Below are 11,918 nucleotides of genomic sequence, written 5' to 3' on the forward strand. Positions count from 1 at the left end.
AATTTAAATGACCTCAAATCCTACTGTATGTATATTTTGTTTATTGTTAGTTTTAAGATAAAAAGACTAAAGTACTTGAATAATATAACTTTTAAATACAAAAGAACATTTTAGTAACTTCTCTGGTTGACTCATGACACAAACTCATCAAGAGTTTAAATAATAGTATAGATATTAGAAATTCTATCACATTTATATATGCATGTGAAAATGGCATATTTAGAATATAAATGTGTTTAATAATAACATACGATAAATAATAAGCATATGTTTGAAACTAATAATAAGACATATGCAATATATATGGAATTAAAATGAAAAATTAGTTTAAATTGCAAGTAAAAGGAACCAAATAGGTAGATATATCAAATTAAGAATAATAAATGCACTCCAATTCTTTATCATGATATTGTTATTTTTTATAACACATCAAAAAGTTATTAAAGGAAAATTAAATATGAAAATTCAGATTATGGCACAATCACAATGTGTATCAAAAATAAAATTATGCAATAAATATATTTGTAAAAATTTGTATTAATAATAAATGAGGTTTTAAGTGAATGGTAAAGTATAAATGTGAAATATTAAAGACCAATAGGTTTTTGTTATGTGTGTGTATTTTATATATATATATATATATCAAAGATACAAAATGACAAAAATACCCTAAAATAATTCTATTTACTTTGTAAAGTGAAGATATTTTGCCTTTCTCCAACTGAGTTGATACTCGATTCACATATGCCACACTAATTAAGTCAAGAGCTTTATTATAAAAATAGAAATTATAAAAATTTAAAATGTAAAAAACTCAAAAAGTATTTAATATTTTTAAAAATCATTTTAATTTTTATAATTATAAAATCTTTGTCCATTTCCGATCTTTTCTAATCTAATTTTTATATTTTTTATGCTTTAACCTAAAATTTTTAGTTATAATATTCCAGTTTTTGTAATTTTATCTCAAGCACTTAACATAAAATTATTAATTTTTACATAAAATAAATATAATTATTGACTATAAAAATTAAATTAAAAGTAATTATATATACACTAAAATAAATAATAAATTTTTTATTTTTCACACATTTGAAATTATATATATTTATGATTTTTAATAATTATTAATTTTTATAATTTAAAAAGACAATTTTCACTCATCCAAAATGAATATGGACAAATAGTTGTCTAGATTGATTCTATATGCACATTTTTAAAGAAGTTTTTTTTTTATTTTACTTTTGTTGATGTGATATGCCATGTCATCATGTTGAGACGTGGCATCTTCTAGTGACTTTCATCAGCCACATCAGGATGACTATCAGTCAAACTGATCAATTGATGGTTTTTATTAATGGAGGGGCTAATTGATCTTTGTTAAGTCACTATGAGCTTAATTGGATGCACATTGTTTATTAGGGCTCAATTGATTTTATGATTTCTCATTGAAAGATTTTATGCTAAGATATATAACCTAGATATGTTGCTTATTAAGAACTTGTAACTTTATATATCGGTCACCTTGTAATAATGAAATTATTGAACTATTGCTTGTAAAATAATCAAAGTACTTGGCAGGAGTGACAGGGAAGTGAGCACTTCTCTGGCACCAAAACTGGAAACAAGAAACATAAAGAACACAAATAAATTGTTTATGCATTTCGATTTTCCTACGTCTGCGGAGCTTAGCTCAGTGAGCAATATCAATTATCTTCAACAACTACAACAAGTGATCCTAAACTCTCACACACCTCATGATGATTCTCCTCATTTTCGAACACTGAAGATAGATACACTCACTACTAAGTTCACCATTGTGAACTCAACAAGTAAAACCTTAACACAAATGATTTTACTAACAATTTGCACTCAAAAAAAAATGTTTCGTACCTTGAATAGAACAAGTGCTAAAAACTATCAGTACAAAAACTTATACAAGTCTTTGCCTTAAATAAATTTATATTCGAGACTTGTTAACATAGAAGGTCTGTAAAAATCCCATTAAAATAGTAATACAATAAACTGATTACAATATAATAATAAATAATAAATCAAACTTGGACTCTTGGTAGCTAATCACATAGAGTTTCAATCAAATCCAAATGTCCATGTTGTTAGGGATTGACTAGGGTGTTTTAGTTCGATCCAATCTTCAAAATGAGTCTCCTAAGTAAATGATCTTCATTTATAGGTTAAATATAGTCAAAAAAAATAATGCAACTCATTCAAATCGTTCAATAAGTTATCAATACTTACTGTCAAAAAAAAAATAAGTTATCAATACTTAAATATATAAGTTGTCATTAAATAACTCCAATACTAGTGAAGTGGCCACTTTTTAGCACTTAAAATTAATCTCATATTTTTCAACAAATAAAAAATAGATTTAAGTTATATTAAGTTATGGTACATCCTCAATGTAGATGAAAATATTAAATATTATGCAGAAAAACATATATAAAAGAATTTATGCAAAAATCCAAATTTATGTAAAAAAATATTTTAAAAATGAAGCTCCCCCGCTTCAAAAATGAAAAGAAAAAAAGGAAAAATGAAAATTAAATATGGAGCCTTCGGCTTTGAAAGCAAAGGGGATTCTCTGTAAAGGTTCTAGTGCCGTGTGAAATCAATTACAAATTAAAGGGTTAATTTCCACAATTAGTCACCAAATTATTAGTATATTTTTGTTTTGGTTATTAAACTACAAAAACTTTCAATTTCATCACTAATATTATGATTGATATAATTGCACATTTAGTCATATACACTTACACAATCTATCAATTCAGTCCCAATTCTAAATAATTCAATAAATTTAACCTTTCATATTTACAAATTTTATCAATTTGATCCTCAGTATATTTTCATTAAAAATCATCAAATGAACTGAAATGAAATTATAAACTCGTCAGATAGACTCAATACTGTCTATTCTCCGCTTCAAATATCATCATCACTTTCCAATTCCTTGAATAAAATTCATTAGTTATAATAAACTCAAATGAATATGTTGTTAGAAAGCAAGCAATCCACAAAGATAATAACTCAAATAACTAATGGATTGATCCAATTGATGGAATCAGAAAATGATGCTCCAGGACCCTTCATCAATAGAGCTCATCTGAAATCAAATTCCAATATGAAAATGATGGGAGAAGAACCATGACCATCCCTCACTTGGATGGAACTTATTCCTTACAACCTTCCTCCTGGCCCTATGCAACACGTACCAGGAAGAAGATGCTTATTCATTAAGTCTTTGTTACTAAAAGTTGGGATATAAATTTTTTGAGTTATTAACTTTGTGGATTGATTGCTTTCTAACAGGATATTTCATTTGAGTTTATTATACCTAATGAATTTTATTGAAGGAATTGGATTGTGAGGAGAATTTAAGATTGAAGGGTTTATAATTTCATTTGAGTTTATTATAGCTATAATTTTTTGATGGGTTTATAATTCTAATTTTTGATGAAGATGTTGAGGATTAAATTGATAGATTTTATAAATGTGGAGGGTTAATTTGTTAAATTATAAAGACTTATTTGATTTGTTATTTAATATACATATTAATAAAATATTTAGAATTATTTATAGTCCATCCCTAATAGTTAAATAGGAGAATAAAACACGTTAAATCTATATTTTCCTACACTGGCATCACCATCAAAATTAAGACTCAATCAATAATTTATTTAATTTTAAATAATAAATTTTTTATAAAAATTAAATTTTTTACAATAATAAAGATAGAAATGAAGTAATATAATTTAAACCTGTGACAATATTATAGTATATAAATACTTTTAAAATTATATTAAATGGGTTTTTGAAATTATATGAAATACAATATAATAACAAAACGTAGATATACAATTGACAGCAACTGTACAGAAAGACACAGACCTCTCTCCCTCTTTCACATAGCAACTTCTCAATAATAATAATAATAATAATAAAGGAAAAACTCAACTATTCTGCCTTAAAAACTTTTTACAGAGTGCAGCCCAAAGGAATTTGTAAGTAGAAGTGTCAAAGGCTTTGAGAGCCATCTATCTTCCTAATCCTCGTTATATCCCCTAAACTACCTATATACTATATAGTGTCTTCTCAATACCTTCTTTCTGGGTTTTTTCTCTTCCCTCTCTTTTTTTGATAAATCACTAATCATCTTTTTTCTGCATGCAACTTCGTTTTCTTGGATAATAGGGAGGGGGAAAAGAAGGTGGGTCTTTCTCATTTTTGCAAAAAAAAAAAATTGGCGACTTTGATGTTTTGCATGCATGAGATGGCCTTTTAGCTTTTATTTGTTTCTTTCTTCTTCTTCTTTTTTTTTTTAAATTTTTTAATCTATCATTTTGGTACTTTTGAAATGTTTCACATGCTTCTCCATTCAATCTGTTTCCTTTATCTTTCTTTTATTTTTTTTTCTTCCAAATTTTGGGCTAATTTTTTATCCAGTTTTAGGAGATCTCGGATGGGTTGTTCTGATATATCCAAACTGGATATTTCTCTTTCGTTTCTGCTATTATTCCATTAATTATTCATCACCGATACAAAAAGTTTTTTTCTTTTTCTTGGTAAATGCTCAAAATACTTCATGCTGCATGCATAAGAACTTTAACTAAGGCATTTCTGTTCGATACAGCCTTTTATGAGTTAATTTTCAGAGATCGGTGATACTTGAGTCTTTGAAGTATTTGCAATAATTGGTTAAAGAACTTTGCATCTGCAATGGGGTCTCTCCAATACGTTTTTATTCGCAAAAAAACTGGTTTTTTTTTTGCTTAATTTTGTTTGGTAAAAAACCAGTTTTGATTATTAGTCAAGTTGTAACTTGTCTTTTTTAATGTGAAATTTCTTGTGGTCATGCAGAAGTAGCCGGATGTTGATAAGCAGCAATTCGTAAGACTTATCGGCTGGCTGAGAAAGGATGCCAAACCAGCTATGGTTTGCACTAGAAATGATTTATCAGCGTGGAAGGATTTCCCAAAGGGTCTCAGGGTCCTTCTTCTTGATGAAGACACCAATTCTGCTGCAGAGATAAAATCAAAGCTTGAAGCTATGGATTATATTGGTTAGAATTCCACCATTTTTAGTTTTCTTCTTTCTTTCTTTTTTTACCTGAAGTCTTTAGCCCTTTTGTATTCACTTCACATGATTCTTCTCTTCTCTCAACTATGCTGGCTCCATCTGGCCATTGCCCCCATTGCTTTAGACTGGCGCAGTTTTTGGGTGTTCAGGAAGTTAGGATTTGGATTGTAATTTCAGACTTTGTTGTACTGATCAGTACCCATTGGGCTTTTGTTCATGTTTTCTTTTAAAGTTTACAAATGCTGCTTCTCAGACAATTGTTTCCATCACACCATTTAAGCTTTTTGTGGTTCCCTTTAGTAAATGCTACTTAAGTCTTTAATTCTTCCTCAGTCTTCACAGTGATCTCCTGTAGCTTTAATATGCCATTTATTTTCATCACATGCTATTGCATCTCTTTTTCTATCCCTATAGTTTCCTCTTTGAATGCATGATAAAAATAATTGCGCCTTTTTGCAGTATATACCTTCTGCAATGAAAATGAAGCTCTTGCTGCAGTTTCAAGTAGACCCGAAAGCTTCCATGTAGCCATTGTAGAGGTAATTAATGAACTTTGAGCTCGACAATAAATTTCATGTTTGAAATGTTGATGATTTTTTCTTAAGTGCCTGCTATTAAACCTTCAGCATGATTATGCGGTTTTTCTCATCATTATACTGGCACTAGAGAATTAACTAGCCAGAAAAGTTATACAAGCCTGCTTTTTGATACTTGATATAAAATCAATAATACCAAGCCACCGCTTCCATTATCACAACACAGTTTCATGATTTGAACATGAATGTTGTTGTCTATTCAATATTAAGATGCATAGAGTATATTCCCATGTTGTATGGGTTCTACAATTGCAATTTATAATAACAACTTACATGATCACAGGTCTGCACAAATAGTAACAATGGGGGTTTCAAGTTTCTTGAAACTGCTAAGGACTTGCCTACCATTAGTAAGTTCAGAAACTAAAACTGTCCTGGTTTTGCCTTACATCTTTGTACTATATAGAAACTCTGTTTAATCATCCTGGACATAATTTTATTGGCATCTATGACAGTAATCGATGGAAGTTCTAATTTTGTTGTAAATCCTTTTTATTTCAGTGACTTCGAACATTCATTGTATCAGCACGATGATGAAGTGCATAGCTGTAAGATATTTTTCCTTCCTACTACTTATTGAATAGTTTACATTTATTTTTAGGTGCACGTATGTGTCTGTCCGAGTTGTCAATTCAAGAAGTTTTAGAATCTTAATTATTTTAATGTTTTCATCTTCTTTGATATATGAAACATCGGAAATTTTAAGTTCAATGCTTAAGTTTATCTCGACATACCATAATTGCTAACAGCCAAGGCATGTTTTGACAACTTGTTTTCAGCTTGGTGCAGTTGAGTTTCTTAGGAAACCGCTATCCGAGGATAAACTAAGGAATATATGGCAGCATGTTGTTCATAAGGTCAGTCTGGATGCTCTTATTTCACAGTTGGAATTAAATATAAATGGTCTTTAAGGTACTGTGATATAGAAATTCTCATTTGATTAGTCCTTTACAGGCATTCAGTGTAGGGGGGGATGACCTTTCTGAATCACTAAAGCCTGTTAAAGATTATGTGGCTTCTATGCTGCATCAGCAATTGGAAAACGGAGAATGTAAGCACGAAGACTTGGATAAAATAGAAGATGCATCCATGGTTCATGAAAAGGACCATGAACCATCAGCAGTAAATAATAAGTACCCGGCTCCTTCAACACCACAATTACAACAGGGAGGAAGATTGATAGTCAATGGAGATTGCCAAGAACATACTAACTGCTCAATGGAAAAAGAGAGTGGAGAGCCGGATGGGGAATCCAAATCTGTCGAAACTACCAGTGGCCATACAATTGCTGAAGTAATTGCACCGGTTGGCCAACATCAGAAACCAAGGGAGACCATGGTAAAAGAGGAGGCTGACTCCGTTGATGGTGCCAAAGGCGAGCGAACTGTGGACTCTCATCCTCAAGACAGAGTACATGGTGAAGATTCCTGTGCTGGTGCCGAAAAGCCAAATACTGTTTCCGGTCTTCATAGCTCACGTCCAAATAAAGCTAATCGAAAAAAATTGAAGGTAATGCCACTTATAAATATTATTATTTGGTGATTAGGGGTTGTAATCTAATTCATTCATATGCATTCTCTTCTGGTAACATTTCACAAGTTTAAAATGAATAGAACTGTACTCATCTTCCTAGTACCAGCATGGAAAACATGTCTTACTGAGCGTTTGCAAAATGCTAATTCACTATCACTTGATTACACAAATCACAATTCCATAAGAGTTCTGATCAAAGTTTTAAGATTTTAAAATTTTGTGATGTTTATAGGAAGCTGTTCGCCAGCCACCTGCGAATAACACTTCCAGCTTCTTTACATCATTATGTGTTTCTATTATCACTGACTATGTTTATAAACAATTATATGCGGGAGTAGATAAGTACTTTCTTGTTTTCTGTTCGAGTTCTCAGGTAGACTGGACAACTGAACTGCACAAGAAATTTGTTCAGGCAGTGGACCAACTAGGAATAGATCAAGCCATCCCTTCCCGAATACTAGAGCTGATGAAAGTAGAAGGCTTGACAAGGCACAATGTAGCTAGTCATCTCCAGGTCGGCAACATTTTTTCCTTTTAGATAATCAGATTACTTAATTCTAGTGCCTTTCATTCAGTGTGTGTTGCACCGCTTGTCCTTGCTTGAAATTAGATTCCTGTTAAGTTTTTGTTTCAGAATGGTTTACTTTGTTGTTAAATATAGCAAGTCTTCCTTCTTGGTCTGAGCTAATAAGCGCCAGTTGTTTGTGAAGCAGAAATATCGAATGCATAAGAGACACATTTTGCCGAAGGAAGATGATCCAAGATGGCCACGAAGAGATCAAACACAAAGGAGTTGTCATCCACATAAACCGATCATGGCCTTCCCTCCGTATCACTCCAATCCTGTTCCGGTTGGTCCAGTCTATTCAATGTGGGGAGCACCTCATCCAGCCAGCATCCAGACGTGGGGCTCGCACGGTTACTACCACCCATGGCAACCAACTGAAAGTTGGCAGTGGAAGCCCTATCCAGGGGTAAGTTTATCATTGTATACAAATTCAACTTTTTAGCTACTTGGATTACTTCGTCAACCAGTATGTTAGCTGAAACAAAGCTACCTACATAATTTGCATATATGCATCTTTTTCCATTTCAGGTGCATGCTGATGCATGGGGTTGCCCTGTTATGCCCATACCTCAGGGAAATTGCTCGACGTTCGCTCAAGTGAGTATTTAGCTCTCTAACCGCAAAACTAGTCAAAGAACTCGAAAATTCTAGGCAGACATTCCTCTATAATATTGAAGGAATGATTTTTAATACTGTTTATTGTTTCTACTGCATCTTAATACGCAGAACGGGTACGGATTTCATTGTTCTAGCACCATGGATAACAGAAGTGGCATGCCTCAAAATTCTATCCAACATCAGCCGGTAATCAACCCTTGATATGCCTTTAGGCTATTTCTGACCTTACACTTTTTATTCACGTTAGGAGCTTGAAAATGTATGTTAAAATGATTAACACTGTGTGATTGAATGCAATGCAGGCTGAGGAGGTAATTGACGAGGTTGTGAAAGAAGCAATAAACAAGCCATGGTTACCCTTGCCCTTAGGCCTCAAGCCACCTTCTACTGATAGTGTGCTAGCTGAGCTCTCTAGACAAGGCATCTCCACCATCCCTCCTCGCAATCAACGCCTCTAAATCCTGCTGATGTGGCTCCACATCACCCGGAACTGACATGTCTGGAGTTTGGACCACCCACCTTCGCTGCACCTGCATGCACTTCCCCCATTAATTGACCGATCAACGTTTGGAGCTACGCGCCTTTTGGGAGCGCGTAGCTTTTTGTTTTGTATCGCGGACATCATGCCAAACGAAGAAACAAAAGAAAGAAAACTGATCCAGTTTATCGCCACAGTGAAAAGGATCAAGTGCGGTCGCTTTCATTGGTGACAAAAATTGTATGGACTAGAAATAGCCGCGTAGATTTGAATGCCACCGCAGTTTCGATATGTGGTTGAAAATAGTTTCTAACATGAGACATGGAACCCTTTTGTTTATTTTGTTTTTGTTCAAATATTTTGTTTGAATTTTGATGATGGGAATACTATTTGATGGGTGATGATGGGGTCATACTATTTCTTTCTGCCCCAGGTGGGGGCGAACTGCAAAATACCGTGCAACAGTAAAATGGAAAGTTGGAGAAGGGTCAATCTGGCGCAATGAGATAAAATGCATTAATTTGGACGCTTGCTTGAGTACTACATCGTTATCGGATTAAAATATTCTAATTTAAGATATGACAATGTGGCTTTTGGGTTGGTCAGGATTTTTGGGCTTGCTGAACAGATGAAAAGATTATGAGGTTGTTGTTGGAGCCATTTTCTATGCTTAAATACTTAATAAAAGAAGATGATAGTTTGAGGAAATGTTCTTATAGAATAGTAGTGGTGGTGATAGTGGATCCTTGGATAGATGAACATACTTGACTCTATCTTTAAGCCCTTAGATGTTTCCGGATAGGAATTGGAAAAATTCGAACCGTTTGATAGATTTTGAATTGGAGCGGATTTTCTTTTCGAAAAGTGAATGGAAAGTGGGGTAGAGAGAATTTATTTTTTTCTTTAAATAGTGGATATGAAGCAATTATGATAATTGCTTATCTTACTCTGACCCACTCCATTATTTAAAATTATAATTTTATTTTTGTATATATAAACTATTAAAAGAGTAAAAATATAATAACTTAATATAGAAAAATAGAATTTTATATTTTATGCTTAATTTTTTAAAGATTTATATTTAAATATTTACTTAACTTTAAAAATTAAAATAATTAAAGATAAGCATGATAAATTAAATTGAAACGGAACGACATGGGATAAAATGGATGCATTCAACTAACCATGAAGATGGTAGTGGTGTTTAATATTATACATCTATAGTATAGTGGAATAGGTGATAAAACAGAGTGTGCTAATTGTGAAGTGGTAGTAAATATAGTAATATTCATGTCTATCCCATTTTAGTGTCATTCCTATTTTTGGAGTTATTATTTTTGAGGATACGTAAGTATCAATATGTGATTAACAGGAGCACGTGTCTTTGGTTGAATATTGTACATTTAACTTTTTTTTTTGTTGATTTTGTCATTTGATGATTAATATCAAGGACTTGTTGTTAGGTTTTGACAAGTAGACCTTTTAAGCTATTGATCATCTTTAATACCCTGAATTCCTAACTGAAATTACAATATGGTTATCTAAGATAGGGCTAATTTGATGTGATTTGAAAAGGTTAAATTGATACAAGTTTGATGAATTAGTACAATAATGATGATATAATTGTTGGACTGCAGCACGTTTAAGATCCAACCGAACAAATTATAGACAAAGAGAAAGGATAATAATATACAAGACAATTATGATGTAATGTGATGTGTCATGTAGTAAGTGGAAGCATCCACTGGGTTCGGTAGGAATTTCATTTTTCTCTTTTAAAGCTTCACCTTCTTGACCGTTAGTTGGTGTCTTTAACGACCGTTACGCTCCCTCCAAGCATATTCTCCCGCCATTTCTTTTTCTAGGACCTACCCTTTTTTTTCACTCTCCGTGCCGTGTTCACCATCCCACCCCGACTTCAACCAAAATTTGCAGCATTTCTTTTTACTATTACTACCGTTAACCTCCCGCTTAAGCCGGGAGATTTACATTCTTTTTCCAATTATTTATTTAATTAAATAATAAGTAAACTTTAAATCAAAATTTATCAGTCTAAATAATAATTTACTAATTAATTTTTAAGTTGGAATAATATTATTAATATATTATATTTTTAATTATAAAATTGAATTTATTATTGATTACATTTATTAAACTGAGAGTCAATTTCTAAACAGTCATTTTAAATACACGATTTAAAGTAAAAATTAAAAAAAATCTTCATGAATTTTGATATTAACTGAAACTCTAAATAAACCTATAAAAACTATTTTATTTTTAAAATTGCAAAAAATTACATATAAATTAAAAATATGGTTAATAATAATATTATATTTTGTTAATGGTTAAAATTAAACTTATGGTAATTTATAAAATAATATTTTAACATTGAATGTAGATAATTCAAAATTAAAATTGAATAATTATAGCAAATTATAATATAAACAAACATAGATAAAAATACAATATGGCGGAATTAGAAGTAATAATATACTATTAAATGTGTAGATTAATCCATTTAAATAACTTGATTTAATATTAAAATTAAAATAATTAAGTTATATATTTATTTTTAAATTTTAATTAATAAAATAAATTATTTTAAATAATTCAAGGTGACTAACACCAACACATAATTTTTTTCTAAATTGAATCACGATAACAAATTAAATGTGATATTAAACAATTTGTAAATGACGTAAACACAACATAAAATAAATGATTACAAAAAACATAACATGAGTAAAATGAATATGCTAAAACATATATGAATTATTTATAAATAAAAACTGTATATAAAAAATCTATAATATTTAAACATATTAAAAATAACTCAAAATAACAAAAAATAAAGATTTAGGTTTTTTAACTATATTTAAGTTTTTCAATGAATTGATATATTATTAAAAATAATAAAACAATTTATTTATTTTAAAAAATAAGGTGTTTTAATTTTTTAATAATTTAGACTCAAAATAAATTTTAAAAAAGGGCATAGGTCGTGAGATTTATTTTTATAAAATCAATT

The 11,918-nt window shown here is 30.8% G+C and overlaps 1 protein-coding gene across 3 annotated transcripts; it reads left to right on the plus strand.

Annotated features, from left to right (window-relative positions):
* The first annotated feature begins 3,887 nt into the window (after window positions 1-3,887).
* On the plus strand, window positions 3,888-9,598 carry LOC108470205 (two-component response regulator-like APRR2). 3 transcript variants are annotated; one of them, XM_017771474.2, is made up of 12 exons: window positions 3,888-4,228; window positions 4,879-5,080; window positions 5,557-5,636; window positions 5,977-6,043; window positions 6,195-6,241; window positions 6,473-6,550; window positions 6,648-7,202; window positions 7,600-7,740; window positions 7,940-8,200; window positions 8,323-8,391; window positions 8,521-8,598; window positions 8,715-9,598. In XM_017771474.2, the coding sequence occupies exons 2-12, from the start codon at window positions 4,951-4,953 to the stop codon at window positions 8,868-8,870; spliced, it is 1,662 nt and encodes a 553-aa protein (XP_017626963.1). In that variant the 5' UTR covers window positions 3,888-4,228; window positions 4,879-4,950; the 3' UTR covers window positions 8,871-9,598. The 3 variants fall into 3 exon arrangements, with proteins under 3 accessions (XP_017626963.1, XP_017626964.1, XP_017626965.1); XM_017771475.2 differs by having other exon boundaries at window positions 3,888-4,022; XM_017771476.2 differs by lacking the exon at window positions 3,888-4,228 and adding an exon at window positions 4,311-4,583.
* Window positions 9,599-11,918: the final 2,320 nt, after the last annotated feature.

This window comes from Gossypium arboreum, chromosome 8, assembly GCF_025698485.1.
Source record: "Gossypium arboreum isolate Shixiya-1 chromosome 8, ASM2569848v2, whole genome shotgun sequence".
Lineage (NCBI taxonomy): Eukaryota > Viridiplantae > Streptophyta > Magnoliopsida > Malvales > Malvaceae > Gossypium > Gossypium arboreum.

Bases quoted from the DNA above. Each gene is read 5' to 3' on its own strand.
- LOC108470205 (XM_017771474.2), top strand. From the start codon at position 4,951: ATGGTTTGCACTAGAAATGATTTATCAGCGTGGAAGGATTTCCCAAAG. The intron at 6,242-6,472 runs GTAAGATATTTT...ACTTGTTTTCAG, and splicing joins CGATGATGAAGTGCATAGCT to CTTGGTGCAGTTGAGTTTCT. The intron at 7,741-7,939 runs GTCGGCAACATT...TTTGTGAAGCAG, and splicing joins ATGTAGCTAGTCATCTCCAG to AAATATCGAATGCATAAGAG.